Source organism: Aquila chrysaetos, chromosome 2, assembly GCF_900496995.4.
Source record: "Aquila chrysaetos chrysaetos chromosome 2, bAquChr1.4, whole genome shotgun sequence".
Classification (NCBI taxonomy): domain Eukaryota; kingdom Metazoa; phylum Chordata; class Aves; order Accipitriformes; family Accipitridae; genus Aquila; species Aquila chrysaetos.
Window position 1 is genome coordinate 50,160,557 of NC_044005.1, and position 27,939 is coordinate 50,188,495.

The 27,939-nt window shown below is 43.1% G+C and overlaps 1 protein-coding gene across 3 annotated transcripts in view; it reads left to right on the top strand.

Annotated features, from left to right (window-relative positions):
- PAMR1 (peptidase domain containing associated with muscle regeneration 1) overlaps window positions 1–27,939 on the top strand; it is a 58,428-nt gene that overhangs the window by 16,343 nt on the left and 14,146 nt on the right. For 2 of the 3 annotated variants that reach the window (XM_030005660.1, XM_030005666.1), the window contains exons 4-6: window positions 3,129–3,243; window positions 8,415–8,632; window positions 12,599–12,706. In XM_030005660.1, the coding sequence (XP_029861520.1) occupies window positions 3,129–3,243; window positions 8,415–8,632; window positions 12,599–12,706 (441 nt within the window). Of the gene's footprint in view, window positions 1–258; window positions 335–3,128; window positions 3,244–8,414; window positions 8,633–12,598; window positions 12,707–27,939 lie in introns of those variants that run through there. The other variant, XM_030005674.1, reaches the window with a different exon arrangement.

Below are 27,939 nucleotides of genomic sequence, written 5' to 3' on the forward strand. Positions count from 1 at the left end.
AAGGCACATCGGAATCTGAAACCAGAAGACAAATGACCGTGTGGGACCCTTTCCTCCGTACCCTGCACTCCGACAGCCTTTGTCAACCTCCGACCGTCGTGTTGCTTGAGAACACATACGCCATCAAAGCGGGGGGGAAATTGGTGCTATCTAACAGCCGTCCTCAGCCTTGCTGTCCCATTGTGGTCCCTGTGATGAACAACAGTACGTGTAGTTTCAGAGACTTTGCAAACACTAGCGTTTCACGTAATACTGGTGACCAACAAGCAACATGTAGCAATGAAGCATGATAAGCGACAGCTGCCTTGCCGCATCAGCCTGTTTCTGAATACCAGTAATGTTTCTACTCTCATTCTCCTCTGTTCAGTCCTCTTGACCTTCAAAGGAGACCCCACATCGATGCTGTAGCACTTGAACAGCAGATAATGAGTTCTTACCAGTGGTCTTCTCAGGACCTCTTCCTCCATCGACCCACGGGTCTCCGTGGGCTACAACTCAGAGGTCTCCTGAATTGTTTTCTTTTCTGTTAGTAACAAGCCTTAGAGGAAATCTTACTGTGGCCCTGAAAGCTGCCTTTTTTTCAGGAACAGGAACGGAACAAGGATGTTGACACTCCGCCAAAGTGGATTATTTTTTTGTAAATGAGGCAGAATTTGCCAGCATTTGTGTTCAGGATGTAAATTATTTTTGAGAGCTTTCCAGGTCTCCCGCAGATTCAGAATGGGAAGATAAAAGACTCTTTTGATCAACAGATGATTGAACTGTTGGTCTGGGGAGTCAGCCTAACTTCTGCTAGAAGGGCTGGAGATGCAAGAGCACAGATCTGATGTGATCGCAAAGGTGCTTCGTGCAGCGAAGGGCGGTAGCAAATCTGAGAACGTTCTTTTGGAGGCAGTCATTGAATGGCTCCTCTTTAGCCTCTGGACCACCTGCTTTGCTGGCCAAACCTACTTCCTTGGCACCAGTGTTCAGAGAGTTCAGGCTGTACCACTGCAAACAGAAAAGTGCGTTTAGTATGCCATGCATACAAGTATCTCTTTGCACCAGTTCTGTGGTTTTCCTTTGTTAAAAGCATTGGAAACTCAAAAGCCCTTCGGGACGAAAGGGAAACTTTCTTTGAGGTGGTCCAAGCCCCCTGTCAAACCATCTGAAGATTTCTAGCAGCTTTGTCTCAGGTTGTTTTTGAGGCAGGAGCCAACGGCAGCACAAGGTCCAGTTTCTTGCTGTGGGAAGGAGCATTATCATGTGCACCACAGCAGATCCTGCTGTACTCGCTGAATCCTAATGTGGTTGCTGGGCACAGTCATTAATCCTTGCCTTTTACAGAGGGAACTAAGCAAGCCACAGAGGAGGATGAAACACTTTTGAGGAACTCTTCTGAGCAGGATTTCTGTTTCCTTGGGTCCTGCTTAATTAAGGGTAACCGAGGGTAAATGAACAAAGGGTATTTAATTTGAGCAACACTTTCTTAAGAAGAAAGAGGAGTAACTGACCTGCAGTTTTTCACATTTCCCCATAGACCAGATGCAGCAGGACTGATTTCCAGACACTAAGATCAATGGGAACCACAAATGCTTGGTACTTCACCAAATCAGGTCACTGTCACCCTCTTTTCCCAAAGGAAGGAAGGGCCCTGAGGCGAGTGTTAAAACCCACCATTTCAGTAGGAAACATTCATCCTGTGTTACTGGATAAAAGTTTAGTGTTCCTCTTTGGAAAGAGATGGAAGGAGCAGGGCTTTCTGTTGGACTACAGAGGTAAAAAGAAGCGAGAGAGTTGCTGTGGAGGGCTTTTGGGTCATTCGTCTTTTTACTTATTATCTGTGGTGTGCAGCCTATCAGAGTCCCTTGGTTCAGTAATGCTGTTAGACTCAATTGCAATTTCTGGCTTATGGGTACAGCCTCATTCCCCAGCAAAGCAACAGAAAGCTTACCAGGGAATGTAGCCATGTGCAAGACTCCATTCGGAAAGATGTAGTCAGGAAAGTAGAAACTGAGAAATTAGCTCTGATGCGTAATGATTTAACTGTGCAATTTGCTAGCACTTGCATTTACAGATCACAGAAGGCTCTAAAAAAAATCAGTAAACAACTTTCCTTCTTCCACAGAGGAAATTACCATTAGCCATATTTTATAGCTGGGGGAAAGGGAGAGGTTACCGAAGGTGAGAGAACTCTCTGGGCTAGAAATGTTCAGCATCCAGGATGAGGAATTAGGATGAATATCCCTGGACAGCTGCCTAGGGACAGCTGCAGGATAGCTGTGAAAAGATACTGCTTCCTCATTGTGTGACCTTGTCTGCTGTTTGTTCAGGTCATTGTCCTCTGATAGTTGTCTCAAACTGGGCACAAAGGGCCAGAGTACTTCATCTTATTCTGTATGGGGAAAAGCTGAGAGCGACACAGGCAGAGTGGGACAGGAGGAGAGGAAGGGTAGGAATGAACCTGAGAGAAAGGATGAGGGGTGTATATTATTTATGTGTTACATTGAGTCATTGGTGGAGGAGCTGTGATGGTTATGTCTCCATTGGCATGGTGGCCTTAACATGTAAGGACGATGTGGTGAATCCTGAGGACAAACAGGTGTCTTCTCTAGGAATACATCAGCTGTTTTTCCTCCAAGAGTCTCTTGTGAAGGACTTGAAACTATGATGTTGGGTGTAACAGCTCTTCCTCTCATTGTCTCACTCACCTGAGCCAATTCAACTGTTCATTGTACCTTTGGCACTTTCCCACCAGCTTCCTCATCTTCAGTGATTACACAGGTCAACATGAGATCCATCAAAACTGTTTTGAGCTGGAGTGTCAGCCAGGTGGGTGGGTGGGCTAATCAAGAGTGGGGCAAAAGCTGACAGAAATGGTTTCATGGGGCTGCATTGGAAAACAGGGAGAAGCAATCAACTAAAACTTTTCTACGGGTGCTCCTAGGCTAGACAATGCTCTAATGGAGTCATAACTCTTTATCGCCATTGTGTGGCTGTCCCATTATTTTATATACTTTGTAAGAAAGTGTGTATCTTCCTAAGCCACCCTGTCTTCTTATTCTGGTGTTGTTCCTACATGTGTTTTCTTCAAATGCCTCTTGAAGGTCCCTTACACAGATGGTTTTTTTTCTTCTTTTGCTCCCCAGGGTGCGGGCAGGTTCTTCAGGCTTCTAGAGGTCAGATTTTGCTGGAGGGTTACCCACTGAATGCACGATGCGAATGGACTATTCATGTTCAAGCTGGGTTTAACATTGAATTAAGGTAGGTCATACTGACTTTTAGTCAGCACTGGTTTCAGGTGGACATTGGGGCATGTGTATAACCAAGAGTCAACCAGGGTCAATAGCTGGGAGCCCTGGGGCGGTGAAGGTACTGCCACCACTTTGCATTTGCTACCTCCGCTCTTTTCCCTGGTCTAGCTTGTGATGGGCAGCCACTGCACAAATCACCAATACTGTGCCTTCAATTCCCATTTAGGACAGCTGGATGCTAAGGAGAGTTTCTCAGATATTGGGCACAATGTATGTCTCTAGAGGCCTCTTCAAGACCTTGGCACCAAAGCACCCAGTATTTTTTGAAGAGTGTACCAGGCTGAACTAAGACATTCTTTGGAGCAAAGCTGTAGGAATATTTTGATATGATGTCTCATGCCAGGAGAGAGTTGCCCATAGGATCTACCTTGCATTTAGCCTACATTTTCCCACTTTTATTTTTCTTTCTCTCATTTTACCAGCCCTGTCCTCTACCAGCCTCAGTTATTCCTCTTACCATTCCTACGTCTGGAGGATGTGATTGGTTCTCCTGCATGTCATCGCTCCTCTGACCTGTGTATGCTTAGACCTGTTAACCCACCCCTGCTGACTCAAGCTCACAGTTCTTGACTGGGTATCCTGCCTAGTGCAGGAGAGCCCCTAGTTGGGGTAATTAATACTGTTTTCGTGTGTGTGTATCAGGGAACTCACACATGCAGCAGGAAGCTTGGCAGGGGATTGTATTCAAAACCCACTAGCTAATATAATAAAAACAGTAGCCAAAGCCTTAACATCAATATTTCACCAGCTTTGGAGCCCAGGCGAAAGAACTATACTAGATACACAAATAGATTTCTTCCTGTATGTTTAAAGAGAGAGTTAATACTTAGTAAGAGGAAGAGAAATCAATTTAATAGAAAAAAAAGAGCTTGTGGCATTCCCACACTAATGCCCCTTTTTCAGACTTGCAAACGCAAGCCTATTGTGTAGTTATGAGCAACTGCAATTATTACCTGGATAGTGTTGGAGCCTCTTGACTCTAGAGAAATGTGCAGGAGACACAGGGGAGCAATGCTGTGAGGAGGAGTTTTATGTTCTCGTGACACAACTCTGCATCGGTCTCAGCAGGTATGAGCTGTACCTACCTTGTTTTTAAAAGACGTTGGCTAGGTGTATGATTTGCACAGCACAAGCTCAGGGAGGGGGTAAACTGGTATTTTTTCCATTCCTGAACAAGGCTTTGTCAATTGTAAGGCTTAAAAAGTGCTTCAGGAGCTACAGGTGTCACCCTGTCTTCACTTTTATGGGAGCGGGTGTGAGAGTGGAAAGGGATCCTGTGCATGCACATCACTAGTGAATGCACCCATCTCTGGGTAAAGAGTTGACAGCCAGGTGGCACCAGGCACAAGGTACAAGAAAGGGAGGAAAGGCTATTGTAACAAAGGACACTAGGTTGAACAGCAGTACTTGCTGTGGCTGCTTGAAGGAGAGTCTCATTCATTTTCAAGGCAGAGGAATGGGGAGTGCTGTAGAGTAAGCTAACAGATGTACTAACTCTTTGGAGAAATCAGACCTCCATCCGGACCCTGAGGGCCACCTAAATGCATGCTGGGAAGATGTTAGTGTCACATGAGATCTATATAGTTCAGTCCATTTACCTGTGCTGTTACAAGAAGATGCAAAACTTTAACATGAGGGGCATCGTGCAGAGAGTGCCTTTCTCTTTTTCCCAGTGTCCATCCTTCCTACAGTCAAACAAACACAATACTAGGCATCTCCTTGATGTGACATAACGTTACATTCCAAATATGAAAGTCTCCAGGAGGGAAGCCTGAGCTACCAACCTTCTATTGTCAGCGACTACATTTATATGAGCTGGGTAGCACTGGAGAAGCCTAAAGCCCTATGCCCAGCCTGAGCTGAGCTTGATGTCTGGGTGCCTAAAGATCCCAGCAGATGACACAGCACTTCTAGGGAAAGATCAGGAACTGTCCTGAATGTCCACACTTAATCCTGCCACCCTGCAAGTCAGGAGGCGTAGAAGGAAGCCTCCAGGGCAAACACAGAACATGAGGACCTATATCTACCTCACATAAGGTAACCCTAGAGTGTGTTCTGAATCAGCTGAGGTTTTCAAGCTAGACTACCTCAAAGCTGCCTGTTGAGGTACTTCAGCAGTTAGATATTGTGGAAACTGGGTACATTTAGCCTAAAGCTTCTCCTTTAGGCCATTCCTACACAGAAGGGCAGGTACAACCTAAGCAGGCCACCAGAGTCTTCCTCCCGGGTCTGCCATCCAGCCTGAATCGTTGCCTTCGCTGCATTTTCATATAAACACACTGATCCCCTCTGTGGGTGCTACTTCTAAGTTGTAACACACAACCACATTGTGCTGAATCAGCACAACTGCTAACAAACAAAATCCTTTCTTCATTCTCTCTGTGCACAGATCCTGTTTGCTGCTGCTCTGATGGCTTGCGAGGGCAGGGAGACAGTGTAATACAGAAGGGGAACAAAGCAGTTTGTCTCTGCTAACATAAGGCAGGAAGAGTAAAACTCTCAGGAGCACAGATAAATCTTGCCTTGCTTCAAGCTGTGCCATGCAGTCCTTTGGGGGTTGGCTAAGCAGAGCCTTTTTGATAAATAGTGCCTAGATTGTGGTGGTAGTTTGTTTCCTATGCTTTTTTCCAGCCTTGTTTTCCTTTGGGTTGTGGTGTATAGGCTCCCTCAGCCTGAGCCATGTCAGGGATGTCATACCACAGTAGAAGTAGCTCACAACTTTCAATCATTTTCTTTAATGCCTCAGCAGAGATGGAGTTTTAAATATTTTCCTTTGGCTAGAAGCTTTCCTCAGAGAGGTGGGTGAATGTATTTGCACTGCAGACACTGGTGGAATCAAGCCAATACTTTGCATTCCATTTTGTATCTGATGACCTATAGCACTAAATTAGCATGCCTAGATTCATAATATCCAAGAGAATTATGATATACAGTTTCACAGGTGAGGGAACTGAGGTTCATTACATTGCCTGTACTTGTGATTTAAACAGCAATGGACCTCGTAGTCTGTAAAGGGTCCTGTCAACTGGGCCATAGCCAAGAGGTTTTGAAAAGCTTTGGCAGATTTCCTGACCTGCCAGTTCTCAGTCTTAATCATGGGATCCCATGTCATCAGTACAGTGTATCTGCTTCTATGCTAAGTTAAATAAAATGCAAATCAGACCCCCCTATGCCTTTCACTTCTTCCACTCTGTTTTCATCATTTTTTAAAGCAGAGAAAGTAAACAATTAAAACCAGTGTTCTGTGTGTGGCTCTCTCATTCTGTACCTTCACTCTGTGTGAGTATCTCTTGATATTCTTTGTTCAGGGACACACTGCTAGGCAGTTTACCTTTACATCTATAAATAATACTGCTCCTATTACATGGTGGGCATCCCAGAAACTTTCCCTCTGTACTTACACACATACTTAATTTTAATCAGGAATGTACCAGTTCAGAGAACCGGTAAATATTTTTAGGATTGAGTCAGGATAAACTGTAGCCTGATAAGTGTGACAAGGATGAATGGGTTAATTTGTATTGCTCTATAACTTCCATAAGGGTAGATCCCTGGGGTGCGATCCACCAGTGAAAGAATGTTTTGAAGATGTAGTGTATAACCTGATGCCTGTGAGGATGTCTTTGGCAAACCTGACAGAACTAGAATTCAGCTCATGCATTTTATGCAAAGCTAAGTTGAATTAATCTCTCTCTAATGCATATTTAAATTAGTCGTCATTTTTTTCTTATTCTACATTCCACCAGATGATTTAAAAAATGGGCTGTGCTCCATTGGTGTAGCTTCCTACAACTGCTCATTCATGTAGTATACTCCTGATGCTCTAAAATCAACCATATGATCTAAACAAAAGTGACTGAGTGAAGAGGCCTCTTAAGTCAGCTCATGAGTCGTCAAAGAAAGGTCATTTCACATAATATGCGAGCATCCTTAACATGGGGGCCTGAGTCCCAAGAAGAGAAGAGCAGGAAATAGGCTCCCGTACTCTCTTGCCTCTTCAGACTGTGAGATCCAGCAGCAGATCCAAAATTTGTCTCATCCCTTTGGTGTGAAAATGCAGTCTTTGTGAATCACTAGGCCCACACTGGAATAGGCAATGTGGGAGATTTAGCCTAATCCTAAATACACATATCTGCGGCATTAGGAGTTCTCAGGAAGATTGAGTAGACAACAAGTTTCATTTATAGAATGTTCTGCTGAACAGTTAGTAGCATGGCCTCTCCCAGGCCCAGATCTTCTCATTCTTATCTGCTGTACCAAGGCTGGGCCCAGCACCCCTGGCCATTGCTCGTTCTCCAGAGGCACTTGGTGTTTCTCACTCTGTTTCTCATTCATATTCTGGTGGGATGCTTTGGCTCTGTGCCCCACTGAATTCAAACAGCAGCATATAACATTGCTGCTAACGAACAAGAGCCTCGTGCAGTGGCTGGATCAAAGCTAGGAAAGACAGACAGTGTGGGAAAAGTCATTAAATATTTCCCTTCTGCACTAACTCCTGTCCCTTATTTCTGCCCTCAAAAGAAGGGCAAGTGCCAGGCATTGCCAGACATTGGGGGTTTACTACCATTTTGCTTTCTAATGCAAAACATGCTGTAGTGTTTCAGATTCCCTTTCTCTGCCTATTTCTGCTTCTGTTACATCCCCAAGCTTTCCTTGTACCCCTAATTGCTGACTTCTGAATGTCACAATGTAAATAGCTTTTGAGCCTTGGTCTTTGATGCTGTTACTTTCAGTATTTAGAACTTTATTTAGGGGAAATAGAACAATTTTTTAGCAAACAGCCATGATAGAAATATGCCCCCTACAGTGTCTGATCCTAGATGAAAGTTTTAACATTGTAATGTAGTTAGGGACCTGATGCATGTGAACAGACTGTATGACTTCAATTTAGACTTCGCTGTTCTGCCATTTAAATACTGTCTGGAGCAGCTATGTAGATTTGAGCTGGCTTCCAAGGATCATGATGCAAAAATTGAGATGAAGTGAGGGGGACTTCATGTGATTAGGGAATTCTTGATTCATTGAGGGGGGGAAGCAGTAACATAACTAAACATCCAAATAAATCAGTCAGGGTGCACAGGTGAGAGTATGCAGTCTGACTGTGTGTCCTTGTTCCCCAAGATTCTCCATGCTGAGCGTGGAGTTTGACTACATGTGCCAGTATGACTATGTGGAGGTCCGTGATGGGGACAATTTGGACAGCCGAATAATTAAGAAATTCTGTGGAAATGAGAGGCCGCCTCCCATCCGAAGCACTGGGTCTTCACTCCATGTCCTCTTCCAGTCCGATGGATCCAAGAACTTTGATGGATTTTATGCTGTCTTTGAAGAAATTACAGGTAAAATAACCTAAAAGTGGAACATGCCACTCATCCTCATTAATTCAAGTTCACTAATGTCTCTCCCTGTTTTGCCTCATTAAAAGCTTTCATGCTGTGTTGCCAACAGCAACTTACACAACATCAGTGCAGGGAAGATTCAAAAGCCGTCAGATGTCATGTGAATGTGAGGCTCTTCTAACAAAGACTGAATTCCTTCTACCTGTGTGAGGAATAAGCACATCAGCCAGCACAGAAAAGCTGCTGTTTTGTGAGACTTTTCTGTTTAAATCTGAGAACTAAGAGCACAGAAGGAAATAGAGGAAGGGGCATGTGTATCTGCAATTGCAGAATTGCTCAATGCTGTGTGCAGGAGCAGAGTCACTGTCTCAATTAGCAAAAACCTAATGCAAAGCCTCATAATTAGCTGAGTGAAAATGCCCTGACATGACTCTTGTGTTGGTTTATGAATCATACTATTAGGGTTTAAAAAAAAAAAGTGTGTACAAAGAACAGATTATTTTCTTCAAGAAAAAAAAGAGGCATTTCCCATTCTGTGATGAACTCAGTGTTATGAATGACAGAAGCAGGGCTCCAGAACTCCTGTGTTTTTGTTAGTACTCAGTGCTTGAGTCCCACACTGCTTTCCGTTGTTTCTTTCTGGCTGCAAAATAACATTGAAAGCGTAGCTGGCTCCTCATTTTGCCATTGCATTTGAAGCAGCCTCTACACTCTTCCTGGATCTTCCTTGTTTAGCTATGTAGGGAATTTTGGTCAAATCTATCCACAGTACTCCTGGCACAGAAGGCTAATCAGAGTGTGCTGCTTTGCCATAGATAAACCCTGCAGGATCTATGACTCACCAAAACTTGCCTTCGGCACACCCTGGTGACCCGCATTTCATGAGGTCATGCAGGGGTATACCTGGGTCAGGAAGTTCAGTTATTTTATATAATCCTTCTATAAATATACAAACCTACAGTGGATCAGCTGTTAACAATGATCAGGGGTGTAACTAGCAATCTGAAATGCGCATACTGCTAGATGCAGTGCCTATGCCATTTCTTAGCCTGCCTTGTTCTTCGAATGCTACCTTTAGTACCTGTTAGTAACATAGCAGGAGCAGTTAGCTATTGATGTTTCGCCTGGGCTTACAGCAGGAGAGGTGATATAGAACAAATGAATGTGGTGTGGGCTATGTTGCATAAGGGCTGCCTACACTCAGGGAACTAACATTTTCCATATGGTGCAAGCTGAATTGATTCTGTTTTCTCTGCCCAGCAGGGAACACTTGGTATTCAAATACTGTTGAGCACTTTATTTCCGCCCCATTTTTAGTGGTAATTATTCTGAGGCTGGGTGGCTGCAAGTGTGGTAATCCACACAGAGCACGTTGCAAAGGGCTTCTTAGAGTTTGTGAGGAGGTCTTATTGTGCACTTTATTATGAAGCTGTTCTGGCCTAATGTGTAGCTGCAGTGAAAGGCTTTTAAAACACTCCTAGTGTCTTTTTATGTGAAGCATTAACCTGGCCAGCAGGAGAGTTTAGGAGAAGAATATGGTGTGCATGGGGCAGTGTACAATTGAAAGCAGGGGCAGCACAGGATCGGAAGCTCTGGCAGCACATTACAAACTGAAGCATTTCCCCTGAAATTTCCCTCTGTGCACAGCACTGTGGAAAAGCCGAGGTCTCCGGAACAGATTGCACGGGACTTGCTAGAGCAATTCCCTGTGCTGCAGGTGAGAGCAACAGCACTTGTGCTTGCAGGATGTGGACCAGGCCATGGAGGTGATCTGATGTCCCTAGCACCTTAGTGGTGTAATGGAGAGGACTGAAGAAGCATCTTGTGCTGTCAGAACTGAATTCCTTCCCTTTCTGTCTTCCTTTCCTCTGAGCTCTGTGCTGGCTTATAAGTCACAGCTTGCTGAAGCAGTGGCACTGACTGCACAGAGGTCACTGGTTCAACTGCCAGAAAGGTTTTGATTGATACAATATAAGCTGCAAAGCCTAATTCCCCTTTAGGAAAGGTCACTGCATGTGTAGTTATTAAAGGATGAAACCACATAGCCTGCTGCGCTGTCTGGTCTGGAAGCAGGCGTTAGGTTCCATCCCATGCCAAGTGTCAAATGGGAACCAGTAACTGGCATGAGTGACTAGAATTTACTCAACAGACTTCAGATGAGAAGGATGGGAGACCAGATGGGGAGGCATCAGGGTCTCTTAGGGATCTGGATATGCTGGATCTAGTTAGATGAAAGCCTGTTATTGAATTTCAATAATGCTTTACTTTCTGTCCCCCCAAGCTAGTGATGTGACACAACAGAGGGGCTTTAACCTTTTGTAGTACTGTCCCATGTTGCTTGACTGAAGCCAGATAATCAAGACTCTTTTAAAAAAAGAAAAATATGTAATGCTCTTGAGTATCAGGCATTTTCAAGGACAGTATCTGGCACTTACCCTTGTTCACTTGACATACTTAGTTTTACAGAATCATGAGACAAAGCTGGGGCAAGGACAAAGCTGAAAGTTCACTGGTTTCAAACCAGTGAGTACAAAATATCAGTCTGTACAGGCTCTTCTGCTTCTCCTTCCCTTTCTCAGTGATATTTTATGTTAGTTGGATACAGTACAATTGCCACATATACATTCCTTTTAACGAATGAATTACTGTCCTTAGTCAGACCTTAGTCTTCAATGAGACCTGGAAGATACTCATTGCCCAGCTATGTATGAATTGCTGTTACATCACCACATGAAACCTCCAGAGAAATCCATATGTGGCATCTATATATTTCTTGCCTCTTGCCATCTGGATATAAGAGACTGAGAGATTATGCTTCAAGTGAAGTCTTTGCAAGGAAAATTGCTGATTCTGATATCTGTCATTCTGGACTGCAGCAGAGAGAATGCTTTAAATGTAATAGTTCACAACCTCACCATAGGTCCCCCAGGGTGGGTTGCTCGTGGTTGCAACATTCAACGGCTGGTACAAAGTTGCATATTTCTGTTATAACCAAAGTAATCAGTGTATTTAGCGTGGAAGGACTGAACTCAACTTCTGGTATGGATCCAGATGTGAACTTTGCTGCAGCGTCTTGTTTTTTTTAAGATGGACTTGAAGCAGAGCATCAGATCCTGAACTCCTCAGGTGTTGGAGTTACTTGAATCTTAAACTGGATCTAAATCTTGAGATTTTTGGCTCTACTTTCTGTCTGCTAAACCCCATACTCAGTTTGGAAAATAATCTAAGTGGAAATGATTTCTTTTATTTTTGAGAGTAAATTGTTCTTCTCACTCATCTCCCCTTAGACTAGGCACAGAAAAAAGCATGTATGTTATTGCACAGTGGAATTTGCTGATATTAAATGGCACAATTACACATTCTGATATTAATTTATGCTAATATGTACAGTTTGATGTGTATCACTGCTAGATTTGTGGTGTGCAAGAGCTTCCCCGGCAGACTTAGGGCATTGTGACCATTCAGAGCTTCCTGATCCCAACACCAAAGAAGTACTCTTCAGGGGCAAAGCAACTCCCAAAGTCTGGGATGACAAGATTCAAGACCCAAAAAACCCACCAGAACCATGGATCCCAGAACTTATCCCTAAACTCTGGGATGAATGGCAGGAGAAATGTAGGCTGATATTAAACTTTAATTTAGGCTAAGCTCTAAAAACTGTTGGAACTTGCTGTAAATTATTTTTCTCCCACAAACCTTTCTCACCACTTGACTACAGTTGAAGGAAAATGGTAAGAGTAAGTGATGAATGCTGGGAAAAGAACTGCCCATCCCTATAAGATCCCCTCTCCAGCAAGTAAGAAAGAAGAGCAGAAGACTTTTTGACATGTGTTGGGCCCTTTATTGTGTCTTCCTAACTTTTAACCAGCATATGTAATTTACCCCAAGACACAACCATCATGAGAAAAAATAGATAGGACGCCCATCTTATGAGAGACCATGAACATTCTTGCTTTTCTTTTATAGCTTGTTCTTCGTCTCCATGTCTTCATGATGGAACGTGCATTCTAGACAAAAGTGGTACCTACAAATGTGCCTGTCTGGCTGGCTACACAGGGAATCGCTGTGAAAACTGTGAGTACAGGCACTGTGTGTATGACCAGCCTCCAGGGTTGTCACTGATGCAGACCATTAATTGTTAGGAGTGTCATTGATATGTAGGTTAGGTCTGTCCCAGTGCCAGAGAATGCACTCAGCTTCTTGTGGCATTTTTTAAGGCATGTTGCTTGCAGTTTATGAAGATTACTGCTAAATAGTTCTGGAGCTTTATCTCTATGTGTAAAAAGGTAAAACAGAATTGGAGCTGGGAGACAGTACACAAGGAATCTTGTAATGAACTAGCCTTATCAGACAGAGATATACCTGCCTGCTGTTTTCCACTGTGTGGATCAGCTGTTCTCTCCTCAAAGTACATATGCCAGCTAAGCTCTGCGCTTGATGCTCTAGCCAGAGCCAGTCCTAGGAGGTTTGTCTTCCCTCACAGCCATCTGAAAGGTAGAGTTCTGGCACCATGAATGACAGAGACTTGGGATCAAAACAAATGAAAAAGGGCCAATTCTGTCCATATCTGTGTTGCTGGTCCTCACTGTACGTATAGTCATATACCTGGTTTTGTCCTGCCAAGTGAATTGTAAAATAACTGGCTTCAAATGAGTTCAAATCAATTGTCTGTCCTAGTGATTTAATTCTTCGTGCTTGAGCAAATGTCTTTATCTAACAGGGCTTGAAAGAGCAAGAAGGAGTAAGAATTGTGGAATATATGCTATGATAAAGGCTGTATCATCTCTACTAGCTGAAAAGAGCATTGTGCAATATTTAAAGTCACTGAGCTAGAGCTCCAGCTGACTCTGGAGGATTTCAGTGATACTAGTGAAATCCACTTGGGATCATATTTGGCCCAAGACAGAAAGCATGGCTTACTGTGCCCTGCTGTGGCATTACTCCAGCCATAAGGCACACAATGCCTTGCCTGCTTCCAGAGTTTTCAGTTCTATGTCAGAGCAGCCAATATACACCAAACCTCACTACTTCAAAATCTTTTCCCCACATGTGCCATTGCCAGGAGTGGATTTCTCTCCTGGAATTGCTTTTACTTCATCAGGGGAGTTAAATCATAGTGACATGGTACCTCCTTGCAGGGGTGATTTTGAGATGAAAGACCTTTCGATTTCTACAGATCCAGAAGTAGCTCATAAGACGTGACTTTTCTCCTGGCAGACCAAAGGAGAGGTAGTTTTACATTTTCTATAAGCCTGAAAAGGTTTTGGTGCTGAACAGCATGCCACATTCTGCCAGATTGCATAGATTCCTGGTATGTTTTCTGTGGGGAAGGGCTTGCTGAAAATTGAGGGTTCCTGACCTCAGGGCTGATGTGGCTGGCTCTTCTGCTAACAGCCTCTTTCCTCTGAGTAGTTGTTTGTCAGGTCACTTAGGGACTGGAAATTCCCAAGCTCATTGCAACTGCTCAGTGAGATTAGTTCCGTTCCTGTCTTGAGGAGAGAGTTAAAAAAAGGAAAAGATTCCTGTCTGGTTTAGAACCAACCTAAATTTCAAATTAATTAAATTTCCAGCAAACCTCAACCCTAGTTTTGGCAGGCCTTACACTACAGTCAAGGCAAGAAATGAAGCTCACATTCTTTTACTAGTTTTCTTTTGTAATTCCAGTGTAGAAACCTCACCCATGCAACACACACCACACAGCAAACAACAGAGGAGTTAGTCGATAAACACTAGGAAGGGATTTCTGTCTTATTGTAAACAATGAAGGGTATAGGTAGTAACAGAATAAAAGGGAGGAGACACTTAAAAATATATACAGTAAGTTTTTTAACTTCACAGAAATCCTGTAGTTTGATTTGTGAAGGAACAGTTTAGGTGGATAAAATACTGTTACTTTATGATGTTTGCAGCTGTATGCTTGCCTTTTGCTTATGCTAGGAAGTATTTTTTCCAGCACCTATATTGCTGCCTTCCATAACATAAAGGTTGACTTTTTTTCTTCTATGTGAGTAGCAAACCTCACACTGGGAAAACATCATAGCAAGTCTCTGTTCTCTCTGTCTTCAAAGAAGTTTTTTCTTAAGGTATTTCCTTCAGTTTTGCCAAAACATATCCTAAGTATTTTCCAGTGTATAGGGGGAAAAAGGCAGAAAATTAAAGTTTGATTTGTTTTTTAAGAGCAAAAGGAAGAACTGGAAAAAATATCTGTGGCTGTAATTCTTTACAAATTAGTCATGTAGTTTCCTGAACAGCATTGCAGTTTAAATGTTAAAGGGAGATTGTGTCATGCTCAGAATCTTTCTGTCTGTTAGGTCTTGCAGCAACAGTGCTGTCTTGTGAGGTGGAGCCAAGGGAAATAAATTTATTTCTGCAGAAAACAATCATAAAATGTTCCATTTTGGAATATTGAATATGACTTTGGACACTATGAGGCTGATTCTTTCAGTCTGGTTTTCTTGGAGGAAGTCAGGTGCAATCCCATTAAAGTAAATGGATTTATGTTGATGAAAAATAGGTATAAGAGAGAAGAAAATTAGAGCCCCTTAATGTTAAGAGCGCGTAGAAGATTTGAGGTGGTGCAACAGAAGGTATCCAGAGAGGTAGGAGGGTTTTAAAGAAATCCAAGGGTCATACTTCAGAGGAAAGGAGACTGAGGGATTATCTCATTGGGGAATAAGTTAAGGCCAAATTAAACAAATTCAGCAATGGACATTTCATGACAGAGTCAGAAATCTCTCAGTCCCTCACCATCCCAATGCAGCTGTTTCTTTTTGTCTGTTACCAAGTTTAGTTTTAAAGATGTGGGAATCACTATTGGAATTACAGAAATCACTCTAATGAGATAAACTGCAAGGAACCTATTTTTTCCTCTGTTAAACTAAGTTCCATCTATTTAACAGCATGATCAACATTGGTCAAGCTGCTTTCCTGGGGTACTATTCAACCCTAATTGCTCTGTCAGTTACAATTTGCAATATTAATAAAGTAATTAAAGGCACAGGTTGTGTATAACTAGCAGTCTCTTTTCTCTTCTACTATGGCAGCCAGGAAATTGTCTTTTTGTTTACAATTTGAGGGGCTAATATAGTGATTTAAAGGCTTCAACAGCATGAAGTGAAATGCAAGCATGTATCTTTCTAACAGCTGGTAATATTTCAATCAGTCCTGTTTCAGGGCAAGAAATATTTTGTCTAAATATGTCTGATTTCACTCCAGACACTCTTAAAAATAATCTATATAAAATTGTAAAACAAATGCTGACCAATAGAGTGAGATCTTTCCTTCTTTCTTCTGCCCTAAAACACAATAAAGACAAGTCCTAGAGACCAGCAACAAATACTTTCTTATACATAAGCATGCTTTGTTACGATGATACAGTAAGTAGAGAAAACTAATTCCTATTTTAAATACTTGGGTTTCTTTCCCATCTTAAACTGAATTTGTAGTATACCTGCATATCCCTCCCAGTGACCCCTTAGCTGTGCTGACATGACTGAGGTCAAACTCGGGCTTTTCTGTCTGACCTTTGTGGATTTTAATGCAAATAATCCTGCAGTCAGAGGCATTAAAAGAAAAACCAAAACCAGATCATCTTGTTCTTTTAGCCTGCAATACCCTGAAACAGAGCAGCAACTTCCCCAAAAGATGCACATTAGGGAAAAAAATAACTGACTAGTGGCCTCATCCTGGTGCTCTGCATGCTAAAAAGCATCCACTCAAGTATCAGACTGTCAATGACTCTGTACAGCATGACAACTACTTGTTCAACTCAAATGAAGAAAGGTCTTTTCCAAAGTCCCAGTGTTGAGTTTGCCTGCTGAAGATGCAGCTGTAGAGACGGTACTGCTGGTACCCCATGGCAAATGCTCTCCCCCTCTGCTTGTCCTCCTCCTAGGACGGGGTGTTCTGACTCAGGAGTCCTCCCAGGGCTTGCTGGCCCCAAAGCAAGTGACCTTGACCTCATCCTGCCCTGAAATTTCCTGTTACCTTTATTTCAAACAAAGCCAGGCGAACTAGAGTTCCTACGCAAATAAGAGGAACTTGTGCTGAATGGGGAATTCAGGGCTCAGATTCGATTTCCATTTTTATTCTGTTTCTCGCTCCTCTCTGCCAAGAAGAAGAGGGTTGTTCTGCATCCTAATGAAGGGACTGACTGAACTGCATAAACTAACTCCTTGCTGTAGCCTTTGATGTTGCTAGGGCTGGCCTTATTATGTTCCAACAGGCCTCTGAATATAGCTTTCAGGCCCTTCCCCACTGCTGATATAATCCCCTTCCATCCTTCTTGGCCCCATACAACTGTGACTTGGGCTGGTTCTTAGGGATGCCCTCACCCTTAACGGACTGACTGACTGATATTTAAGATAGGGAGAAAGCATTAACACTCTCCCACCCCCTGCCTTGTTCTGCTGTGGAAGAAATGAGCCCAGCTGTCAGTGCTTGGCATAGGCTAGACAGAGTTCTAATCCCAGCAGAGTCTAGGATGAGGCACTGGGTAAAGGTTGTGGACATTAAACCTAGTTTTCTTGCCTAACCATGGACATGTAATGCAGGGTCTTCTAAGGGAACGCTTGGAGTTTTTTAAAATTTTGTCAGAAAGATTCTCAGGAATAGGTTTCAAGGAGTGCCATAATCACCGTCTATAAGCACAGGTATGTATTGTACCATTTGCAGCCCACATGTGTTAGACCATGCCTATGCTGCATGATTACAGTGGAGAACTTCAGGTATAAGCAAATGCCCCTGAGCCCTTTCTTGCCACTCTGGCCTGGAAATCAGTCCTATTCCAGTTAGGGAAAATGTTCCAAAAAGAAATATGACTCTTAATTTCCCTACTTTTAGCCCTGCTGTTGTTGTTTGTTGAGTTTTACTTATTTTTTCCAGTGGAAAATAGCTAATTACAGCTTTTTTAAAGGGACAGAGTTCTTCCCCACTTGTGTCAAGGTGGCTTTTTTGGTGGCTATGTCAAATAGATGAGATTAATGCCACTCTTTCTCTGTCACATTTCTACTATCCTCCCTATAAGCTTGCGTGTATAGGGTGGGAAGTAAGAACGCAACTCCTGCTGCTGCCAAAGCACATATATACCTGGAGCTGCTAAGGAGTAAAGGCTAGTGGCCTTTTTTCACTATCACAATCCAAGGGTTCACCTGCCTTGAGACCCACATACTAGCAAAAACCTTTAACTGGAATGTGGCAGTGCTCAGGTTTTGCAGACCCATTAGAGGTTACAGGCTAAAGCTTAATCCAGCACCATCCTTTAGCCTGTGATACAGCAACCCTGTAGTGTGAACACAGGCAGGAAGCTCTCAGAGGTGGCTTGTTCTCCAGAACCTTCTTGGGACTTCCTCTGAGAGGCAACCTAGTATCGCTACTTGTGCCTTGAGCACTATTACTTGGTTAAACTGCTCTTTATGGGCAAGACTGTTCAGAAGGACAGTTAGTTCAGACAGGGTGAGATAATCCTGCAGTGAAGACATGGCCAGTGCAGTCATACGGGATGCTTCATTGACCCACATTTCTCTGCAAAGCCAGGTAAGATAATAGTACTGCAGTCCTCAGAGAGGTTTTTAATAAGTCACCTTCAGAGTGCAGTTCTGGTGGAATAATGCCCTCTTTTGTTCTCCTGAGCTGGTCAGAAGAACATTGTGATGCTGGCTAGATGTTTGCTAGGATGTTATCCTTGCTCCCCCTTACTGCTCCACAGTATACTCCTTTCCAGGAGAATCATGTGTTTACGAGGGCAAGGTGTGTATTGTTTAGTGCCTAGCGTGTGATTTTGAAGGGCTTGTCTTGAGATGGAGGTAGCAATTTCTGCTCCCAGTTTTCACTTCAAGTGTGTTTCCTGGAGGTTTCTCCCTTGGTTAGAAGGGTGCTGGAACTGTTCACACAGCAACTGCCAAACCACCAAACATTATGTCTGGTGCTTTAAGGTAACCTAACATCAATTTTGGGTTGTCTTAATTCACTGAGTGATAAACTAAAGCTGTTCAACTCCTGTTACACAAACAGCCAAGATGCACCCATAGGAGGACAGAAACACCTAAGAGAAAAATGAGGTTGATGGCTGAGGATGGAAATTGCTACAAACATCTGAATCAATCATCAAACAATTGCTGCTTGTGAATCAGCCTGCAGAGAACTGGTCCCTAGGACTGCTCTTTCCTTCAGCTCTGTCAATACGACTGTTGGATTGGGCAAGTCATGCAGTCTCTGGGAGGAAGTTGCTCATACCATTTAGCAGTGTTTGATCTCATAATATTTTTATAGTGTTTTGAAACTCCAGTGAGTAAATGTAGCTGACAGCAAGGCTGAAAGAGACAGGACATCTGTCTACTTTATTGACAACTCCTCTTGTCCCTTTGTTATTTTCTCAGTGTCTATTAACTAGACAGGTTTTTTTAGTTTTTCAGAAAGTGAAATGTGTCTGGTAAAAACCCATAGTATTCTGCCCAGAGCATAGCCCCAGGCATTGCTACCATCTAAATAAATCAGAAATTGTCTCTTTGTTAACGTAATCCATCCAGGGATGGGCTTGCCATAGGAAAAGAGGTGTATTTCTAAACCACATTAAATGGATTCATAGGGAACCTCCACTTGCCCCACCCCAAAACAATCCCAAGCTTTTTCCTCAGTCTGCTAACATGCCTTAGAGATAAAACCATCCACAGCAGTCTCCCTGGTATGACTTGCCATGTAGAAGGATGAATCAGTATTGCAGGAGGACAGGTTGGACCAATCTACATTCCAGGTACTCTTGGATGGGACAAAGATACTTTTACCTGTCATTTCATCACTGAATCACTTAGGAGACTAAGTCTTCCTGACATATCTGCTCTAATGTATGGCATAAATCAGCTCTTCAGCACAGAATAACTGCATGCAGGCCAAAAAAATAGTCTGCTCCACTGGCACACTTTAGGCTCACCCCTACCTTTTGCAAAAGTCACAGACGACGGGGGGCTGGTATACAGTTGTAAGTTGCTGATGAAGATGTCTTCTGCCTCCTAGCCAGGGGGAGTGGGAGATGTATCTTTTGATTTCTTTGGAGCTAGAAAAATGAGAAGGGCCCAGAGTAGCTTGTAGATTTGGGGTCTCTGCCTCTAACCACTCCTTGTCCTCTCTGAAGACTACTGATACACTGTTCGTAGCTTCTTGGGTGCAAGCATACAGACTGCATGTTCTTGCAGTGCTATTTTGCTGTAATAACCAGTATTCTTAAATGCTGACAGTTTCATTCTTTTCCCCCACAAAGTTCATTCAAAGGCTTCATTCCTCCTTAAGGATTTTACACTCAAGCATCTCTGAGGCAAGCTACCTTACACACTTCCCTTTGTTGCACTCATGGGCATGATTTCACTGTCTTGCAGGCTGTTTGCAGCTGATACAAAACACTGCCAAGGCAGAATGGCCCCAGGCGATAGGAATGATGACACAACCAACCAGGCAGTATCCCTGCACTTGCTCTTTCTTATGGCTCCCATACTCCTCTTTGGTTTCTTCAAGAACTCAGGAACTGCATTTCACAGCCAACCAAATTGCCCTGCTACTTCCTTAGTACTCTCCTGCTTTTTAGTTCCCTTCATTTTCTTTTTCCCTACACTCTCATCTCAACATTTGGTAATTTCTATCTCTTTTTCTTAAACAGGCAATGCCAGATCTTCCCTTCTGTCTGAAATCCAGCTCAGATCCCTGCAAAAGGCTGAATAAACTATTCTGTCAGCTATGCTAGGGTGAATCTGTATCATTAAATGGTGTTTTCCTGTTACAGTTAATGCACATTCACAAACATTGTTTCAAAGCAATATGCATTTCTTTAGACTGTCTTTCTCTTCCAGCATTGCCTGGGCTTGTCCCTGTTTAGCTGGAAAGCTGACATCTCCAAAATTAAACACCTCAAGATGATTTACTCTCCTTCATAATTTGGTATAATAATGAGCATATCAGCTTCTCTGTTGCCCTACAATCTTCCCCCTGAGCAGATAGTGCTCTCCTCTGCAGTGTGATATTGTGATGTTTTCCAAGGGACACACTGGGGAACTTATTCTCAATATTAGTTCTTGCCACTGATAGAGAAAGTGAATGTTGAGGATCATTAGGATTTCACTCACTCCAGTATCCCATGCACAAACAGGTCCAGTTGTGTAATTAAATAGGCCATCCAAGTACCAGAAAGGTTGTATCCAGAGACACAGCTTTCTAAGGGCTAAGAACAATGCTGATAAAGATCAAGTGGCTAATTGTAAGCAACAACCTCCAAATTGCCTCCAGATGAATAAATCACAGTGGGTGATCCAAGCATATTTTCACATGGATACAGTCTCATTCACAGAAGCAGGGAGCTGGAAAACATCAGGGGTGAGTTCCAATTGGCTGGAAGGGAATGAAAAGATTTGGATTTCAGTAGGGATTATGTCATAGTTTTGTGTAATTATTCCTAGCTGGTGGAACCACTGCAAAAGCAAAGAGGCCCAGAGAACAGGACTGGAAGTCTACTATCTCTGGTACTTGGGGTTGGCTGATCGATCAGCTGCTCTTGTTATGATTTCCTTTAACATTTCCAGGATTAATGTGAGGACTGGCAAAATGCAACAATGAGAGGAGATTTGAACTTCCAGGACTCTTTCATGGGGGATAAATTAAGGCTAAAAATCTTCGTGGTGAATTGTCTGTCCCAGCATTTCTGCCTAAGCTTGGCTGGAGCTGGGCATGGAGCTGGGAGAATGTGTCTTGGGGCATCACGAGAGGCACAAAGGAGGGTGGAGAGTTTCTTCTCTGTTGAAACACAAGTGAGTGAGGGCAGAAATAGTTTACCCCAAATCCTCCCTTGCTAGTAGCCTGAATGGAAGCTACTGCAATGAAGGGGGGGGAGGGGGCACTTTTGGGGAATAATCCTTGTTACCCCTCCAGGACTTGTATTTGGTACTGAAAGTGAGTGGCTAAGTGACATTTAGGCACCTATTTGCTCTTTTAGCTACTGAAATCACCATGACATGGACACCTTTGTGGAGCTGGCTGTTAGTATCTTAGCCTTGCCAGCTAGAAGTGCCTGTGATAACATAGAGGTTGGAGGTCCCTCTGAGACCCCCCCCCTAAAGCCTCACCCACTCATTGCTGAGTCTGTGGTGACAGGCATGATCAAGCAGAGCAGCGCTGCTTGGGTGTGTGGCTGTAGCTGTTCAGAGCATTTCTTGTTCTTCAAGGTCCAAGAGCCTCCTTATTCCAGAAAACACTGTCGTCACTGTGACCACCTTTTTATCACAGTGGTTTCCTTGCCCTTTCCTGTACAGGATCTGCTGCAGTGTTTGCATGTATTTGTTCTCTGCTTTGAGAGTCTTGCTTCAAAAAAATTAACTTTCAACCCAATCCCTAGCACTCTTGGCTTTTTCACACCCTTCTAATTTCTGGTTGTAAAAGTTGCAACCACACTCTTTTTTCACCTCAATGCAGAGCCTGTCAGCTCCAAAAATTAAAAGTTCTGAGGGGCAACAAAGAAGACAGGCGAGCATGCTAGACATCACCAGCCCCCCTCAGACATGGCCCGTGTAAACACACACCACCCCTGGAAAGCATTTTCTTCAGGAAGTCCTGACCAAGACTACCTGTCCTCCAAAGTGGTTCAGCTCCCAGCAGTCTGATCCTGCTGTGGGGAAGAATGATGATCACATAGCAAAGCTAATGCCATCGAGCCTCTCTGGCTCTCATTCACATCCAGCTCTTGCCAGGGTCTGAAGGAGAACAGCTGGGCTGCTTGTCAGTGTGTGGCTTTCCAGTCAGCAGCGCTCTCCAGTGTAGGAGAGGTGGGAGGTTCAGGGAGGTGGTGGCAAGAAGGTTAACGTCCTTATGGTGGATCCTGCAGTGTTTGCTACCATTTATTCAGGAGAGCTTGAGCTCGGAGTTGATCTTGAGAGCAGCATCAGAAGATGCCAGGCTGTTTCCTGAGTGTAAGTACCATCACTGTGAATTGAGCTCCTTGTAGAAACAAAGCCTGTGCTGAAATGATTGCAGGCTCAGAGAGAGTGTCAGCAGTGTCACAGAGAGAAAGACATTCCCACCACAACTTATGCAGCTTGCTTCTATGAGGCTGCAGGACCTCATGAATTCATTCTTGCTAACAGCAGACTTATGTTGTGCCCATGATCCCAGCATGCAGAGAACCTTGAAGGCAGACAGGAGCCAGACAAGAACGCTGGGACTCCTAAAGCATAAGTCTGGAGTCAGGACTCCTGCCTCACAGTGTGTGTGACCTGTTACATCAAGGTCTGGCAGCCCTGTGCAGAGGAGAGTGCAGAGCCACCTGCCTCAGGATGGCAGGATGGCCTGATGCCTTCTGATACTGGTGGGCTATTTCATCAAATCCACTGCCAATCTCATATGCTTGCTTGAACGTCCTGCTCACTGCTTATGAAAAGGAATAAAAAAGCAGTTCTCCTGAGCACTCTGAGCCACAACCTCCAGAGATCCCTCACCTCATTCCCTCCTTGAGGACACAGCCATTCCAAAAGCATTTTGACAGCCAATGTCCTTATGCTTTTGGCTAAAGTTAGTCTCCGTGGGCTTATGTGTTAGGTATTAACCATCTCTGGGCTGCTATGCCAAGCTGCAGAAGGATGATGTCTCAGGAGAGCCATCTGAATCCTCCCCCACATCCGTTCTTTTCTGCCAGCAAACCCTGTGAGAACCTGGGGTGTCCTCACCTTGTGGCTGCACGCTGGGGAGAGAAGGGATAAGTAGGAATAAATGGTATCAGAGATTTACATGGACTGACAGAGCTCATAGGCCAAGATAAAGAAATAAGCTCTGTTATGAGTGAAGACAACAAATTCTGTAAGTCTGAATTCAGAAAAGCTCTTTACTCCTGGGGCTTTGCAAAGGGCATCACAATACCCAGCAGTAACTGCTAAGCTGTTCATGGCTAGTTCCCTCCTTAACTCCTGTGATTTCTGTTCAGGCACACTGAACTATCTGCTCCCATATGGCTCCATCACCTTTGTACAAAACACTGCTGCTAAGAATAATGTGTGGATTACATAATGGTATAATTATTTAATGCTGATTTCTGCACAAAGCTGGGTCAGTTTAAATGTAAAAGTAGTAAGAATATCAGGAGATGACAGGACTATTCCTAGCTCTGCCAGTCACTCACTGTTTGCCTTCAGGTAAATCACTTGATATCTCCGTGCTATAGCTTCCCCAGCAGTAAAATGCAGACAGACACCAATTTTATAAAAAAAACTTTGCAAATACAGAGTTTATAAGCTTTAAGAATTGTTATATAATGATACTCAGGTAGTCATGTAATCAGACTTGCCCTCAAAACAAAAGTTAAACCAAGAAAAAGAATTTGATCAAATCAGAGACTTGCAGGCCAAAAGTTGAACCTAATGGGACTTACCACTACTGACTTTAGTAGGCTTGGCCATAGTCAGTGACTGCAAAAATCAGTGAGCTGCATGAAATGCATGTAGGTAGAGCTGGCTGGGAGTTTTCTGTTAGAATGGTTTCACAGCAGTAAATTTTCAAATAAATTTATATTTTCTGCTGGAATTTTTTTTAATTATTATTTTCTTAATCAGAGAGAAAAAAACCCATCACTTCCACATACTCTGCATGTTATGCTTCCTCCAGCAACAGCATCTGGGAGCTGTGATTTCTGGGCCTTCCAGCTTCTCTGGCTCCAGAACACTTGCCAGCCACTTTCGTGGAGCCAGGAAATCCCAAAGCTCTGGATCCAAAATCCTGATGCTGAGGTTCCCTGCGCAGCATTTCTCTGGCTCAGGGGCTGCTGTGGCTTTTAGCAGCGTGCTGGGTCATGATAGCATTCACTGAAGAAAAAAGTGTCATTTAGTCTTTCTCCTGAGAAAATGTCCTCTTTCTGATGATAGTTATTTAAATTTCTTCAGTTTCAGCCTCTATCAGGCTTTCTCTGACAGTCATTAGACTGGTTTGGCTAGGATGGTGCCACAGGGGGTCCCAAGGCAAGTCCATAGCTTGCTCTTGCTGCAGAAGATATATGCTAGGATTTATAACAGCAAAAGCTGCTCTACTCCCCTACTTGTTACCAAGTGCAGTTTCTGTGGCCATTTTCAGTGTTTGGCCTCCACTGAGCATGCCAGCATACCTTATGCAAAAGCAATATTACAAGTACATAGAAAAATGTTCCTCAGAGCCACTACTAGAGAGTCAAAATGTGCTATATACATTAGCACTGGTCAGCCTGAAAGCCAACTCTGACTTGGGGATATGCAACAAGATAAATTTCTTTAGCAGTAGCAGTATTAAAAAATTCTGTAAGCAAATTAAGAACAAAACTCTATACAATTACAAGCTCTTGCACCTAATATTTCAGGGGGGGATGAAAATGGAAATGTAAGCCTTTTATTAGTACCAGCAATGAGAAATGAGATTTATTTCAGGCATGCAATGTATTATTGAAAGGTTGTGCAGAATTTAGAGATAATGTATGATATGTGTGAGGAGGTATATATTATTTAACAAGCAAGTGGGTGAGAGGAAGGCAGCAGAAAAAAATGGTGTTCATTTAATGAAGGGACCCTGGGACAAAAACAAATTATTAATTCCATCAGGCAGGATTTGAAGGACATTGAAGAGAGAAAAGTGTAGCTCAAGAGATCATCTAATTTATCTCACTGGTGATAAAATGAGCATGAAAACTATTTCTAAATGGCAGATAATTCAGATCTGAGGAATGTCTCACATATAATTTAAAAGGGAGAGGAATTTGCACTGTTATTATTAATAATGGAACATTTTACTTAAAAATTCAGGAACTTACTGCTCCTCTAGTTTCTCAGATTGCAGAAAGTTGTCTGTGAAATGTGGAGCCATTTTAATGTTTCATATGGGACAGAAGAATTATTTTCTCTTTTCCAAGATGCCAAAGTAAGAGGCAAGAAGGGTAATAAGTTTTATTGGGAATGTGTGAGTTTGTTATATAGACATTGAGGCAGCTCAGGTTTTCTCTCTTTAACAACTGGGCTGTCACAATTGAGCATTTCTGCCAGAGGTGCCTGTAGCTACCTTGTCTTATACCTTCCTACTTTGCTTTCTTATAAACTGTACAGAGCTGTATCAGGCCAAAACTCACCTCAGACCCTAAAGTGACAAGGGTTACCTGTATAGATTAGTTGTGGAACTTCCCAGGAACAACATTGTGTAGCAAAATATGGAAAAATTAAAACGAAAAAAATCTCTCAGCTCATAATGGGCTTGCTAGTGCCTCCCTATTCTCCCCAAAGTCTGTTCTAGCTTATTTTTTAGATGGAGTTTCAATTTTCAAATGATGAGACTCATATGATTTCCACTTACATCCTACTATGCCTTTCAAACATTTGTCAAGGAGACTTTTCTAGAGTTTTTCTTGAGTAAGAATTCTCCCGTTCTTAATTTTATCCTGCCTGTATATAGCTCTTCATCTTCCTTTAAACATGTTACTGTATCCTTTCTGGTTTTAGTTTTTAGATTATTGTAGTTTTTAGCTTTTGCATGACCAGGTGCTCATTCTTAGCTCTTAGTCACTCTCAAGATTATATTTCCCTAACATTAGTTTCACCTTTCCTTGAAATCTGTCCAGTTTTCCTATTTTTTTCTAGATATAAATTCACCAGAATCTTTATAGGTGTGATGACACATGGCACGAAGAATGGGATCAGCCTGACCCTCATGAAGTCTCTGGGTTGCTCAGACTTTTTTTGGCAGACCTTGAATGAATGTCTTTCATATTTGGCTGTCCATTACCATCTCATAGTTGAATTTTGCAGCCACCTAGTTGAATTTCTGGGTTCCTGGTGGCTTTGGTCTTCTGTTTGTGGAGAGAAAGGTGCAGAGACCAAGCACTGCAACCTGAAATCCTGACACTCTTAGTCCCATTTTGGCAGGGTTGTCTCAAACCTTAGAGTTTGGGGTCAGTATTGCTGACTTCATGGTACATTTCACAGATAATTCTGTCTGAAGCTCTCTACCTTGTCTTTTGCTGCTTCCTCTGTCTGCTTTGCAAAGTGCAATGAGAGAAAAAGTAAGGTATGAATACTGTGAAAAGCTCGGCAGTGACTTCTATTCAGAGGGCATTTCACTAACACTGGGGAAATGTTGATAAGGCCTTTAAGTTGGGTAAGACTATGGATGCCAGTTCTTTCTTTAACCACTGCTGTGTCAGTGAGAAAGTCCTCCCATGGGTTATCAAGGCAGATTTTCCTACTCCTTCCTCTCTCATTTTGCTAAGGACAAGTAATGCTATAGCCAAACACAGCACAGATGACACATGCCTAAGACACCTTAAAGGTAGAAAGCCAGAGTCACAGGGCAGTGGGAATCATTTATTTCACGTGGAGCAGAGCAGTCTAACTAGTGGCCTAGGAACAGTTCAAGCCCATGGAGTGCTCCTGACCAGCCCACCATGTGCTTCCCAAGGAAGTGCTGTCCAAACAGCTCACAGACCAGTCTCTGCTGGAGCAGTCAGGCTAGACCAGGCACAGGTCTAGCTGGGAATGGATACAAGGTGGGATGGGCATGGCTGTGGGTGGGTGAGGGCTGTGAGGGGGATCCAGCCCGCATGACTGTGAAAGCTGGACCACGCAGAAAGGAAGGACTGATATTCAGAAATACTCAGTAGATGGCAGGATCAGGCCCATCCTGCCTAGGCAAGGGAATCTGAAATCATATCAAATATCTTAGAGAGCTTAGAAACTGAAGAGAATTGGGTCAGCTCAGTGGTTGGATTTTATGGCTAGTGTGTGTATCCAGAGGGTAAGGGCAGAGCTAGGTATGAATGACATTTACAAAATGTTCTTTTCCTTTATTTTTGACTTCTGAGAAACATCTGTTGGTGAGTTGGATATAGTCTTACACCAGGAGAGAATGTTGAAAGACTTCAATATTTCAAACAAAGGAGGCTGTCCTAAAATTCAATGGAATATAGTGCACATTCTGAGAAATGTAAGAAGTCAAATTTGCACTCTTGATGGCAAGCTATCCACAAAAAAGATAAGAGAGAGTCAGATGAAGCACACAGGGGCTAGGATTTCCGTCACAATAACTGTTCAAAACTCCATTGCCTGAAGTGTTCACAAATAAAGGAAAAAGGTGCAGAAGAGCTGCCTGAAACATATTAAGCGAAAGGGATAAAAGGCAAGTTAAACTGAAGAGGGAAAAAAGCTGTAGAGCTCAAACCAAAGCAGTAGAGGCAGGTACTGGAGTAACTGTATGTGACTCTCAGGCTAGATAATATAGCTGAAAACAGAGAGCTCAGCTGTGGTACTGAGATGCAGGGAACATCTCAAGATTCAAAA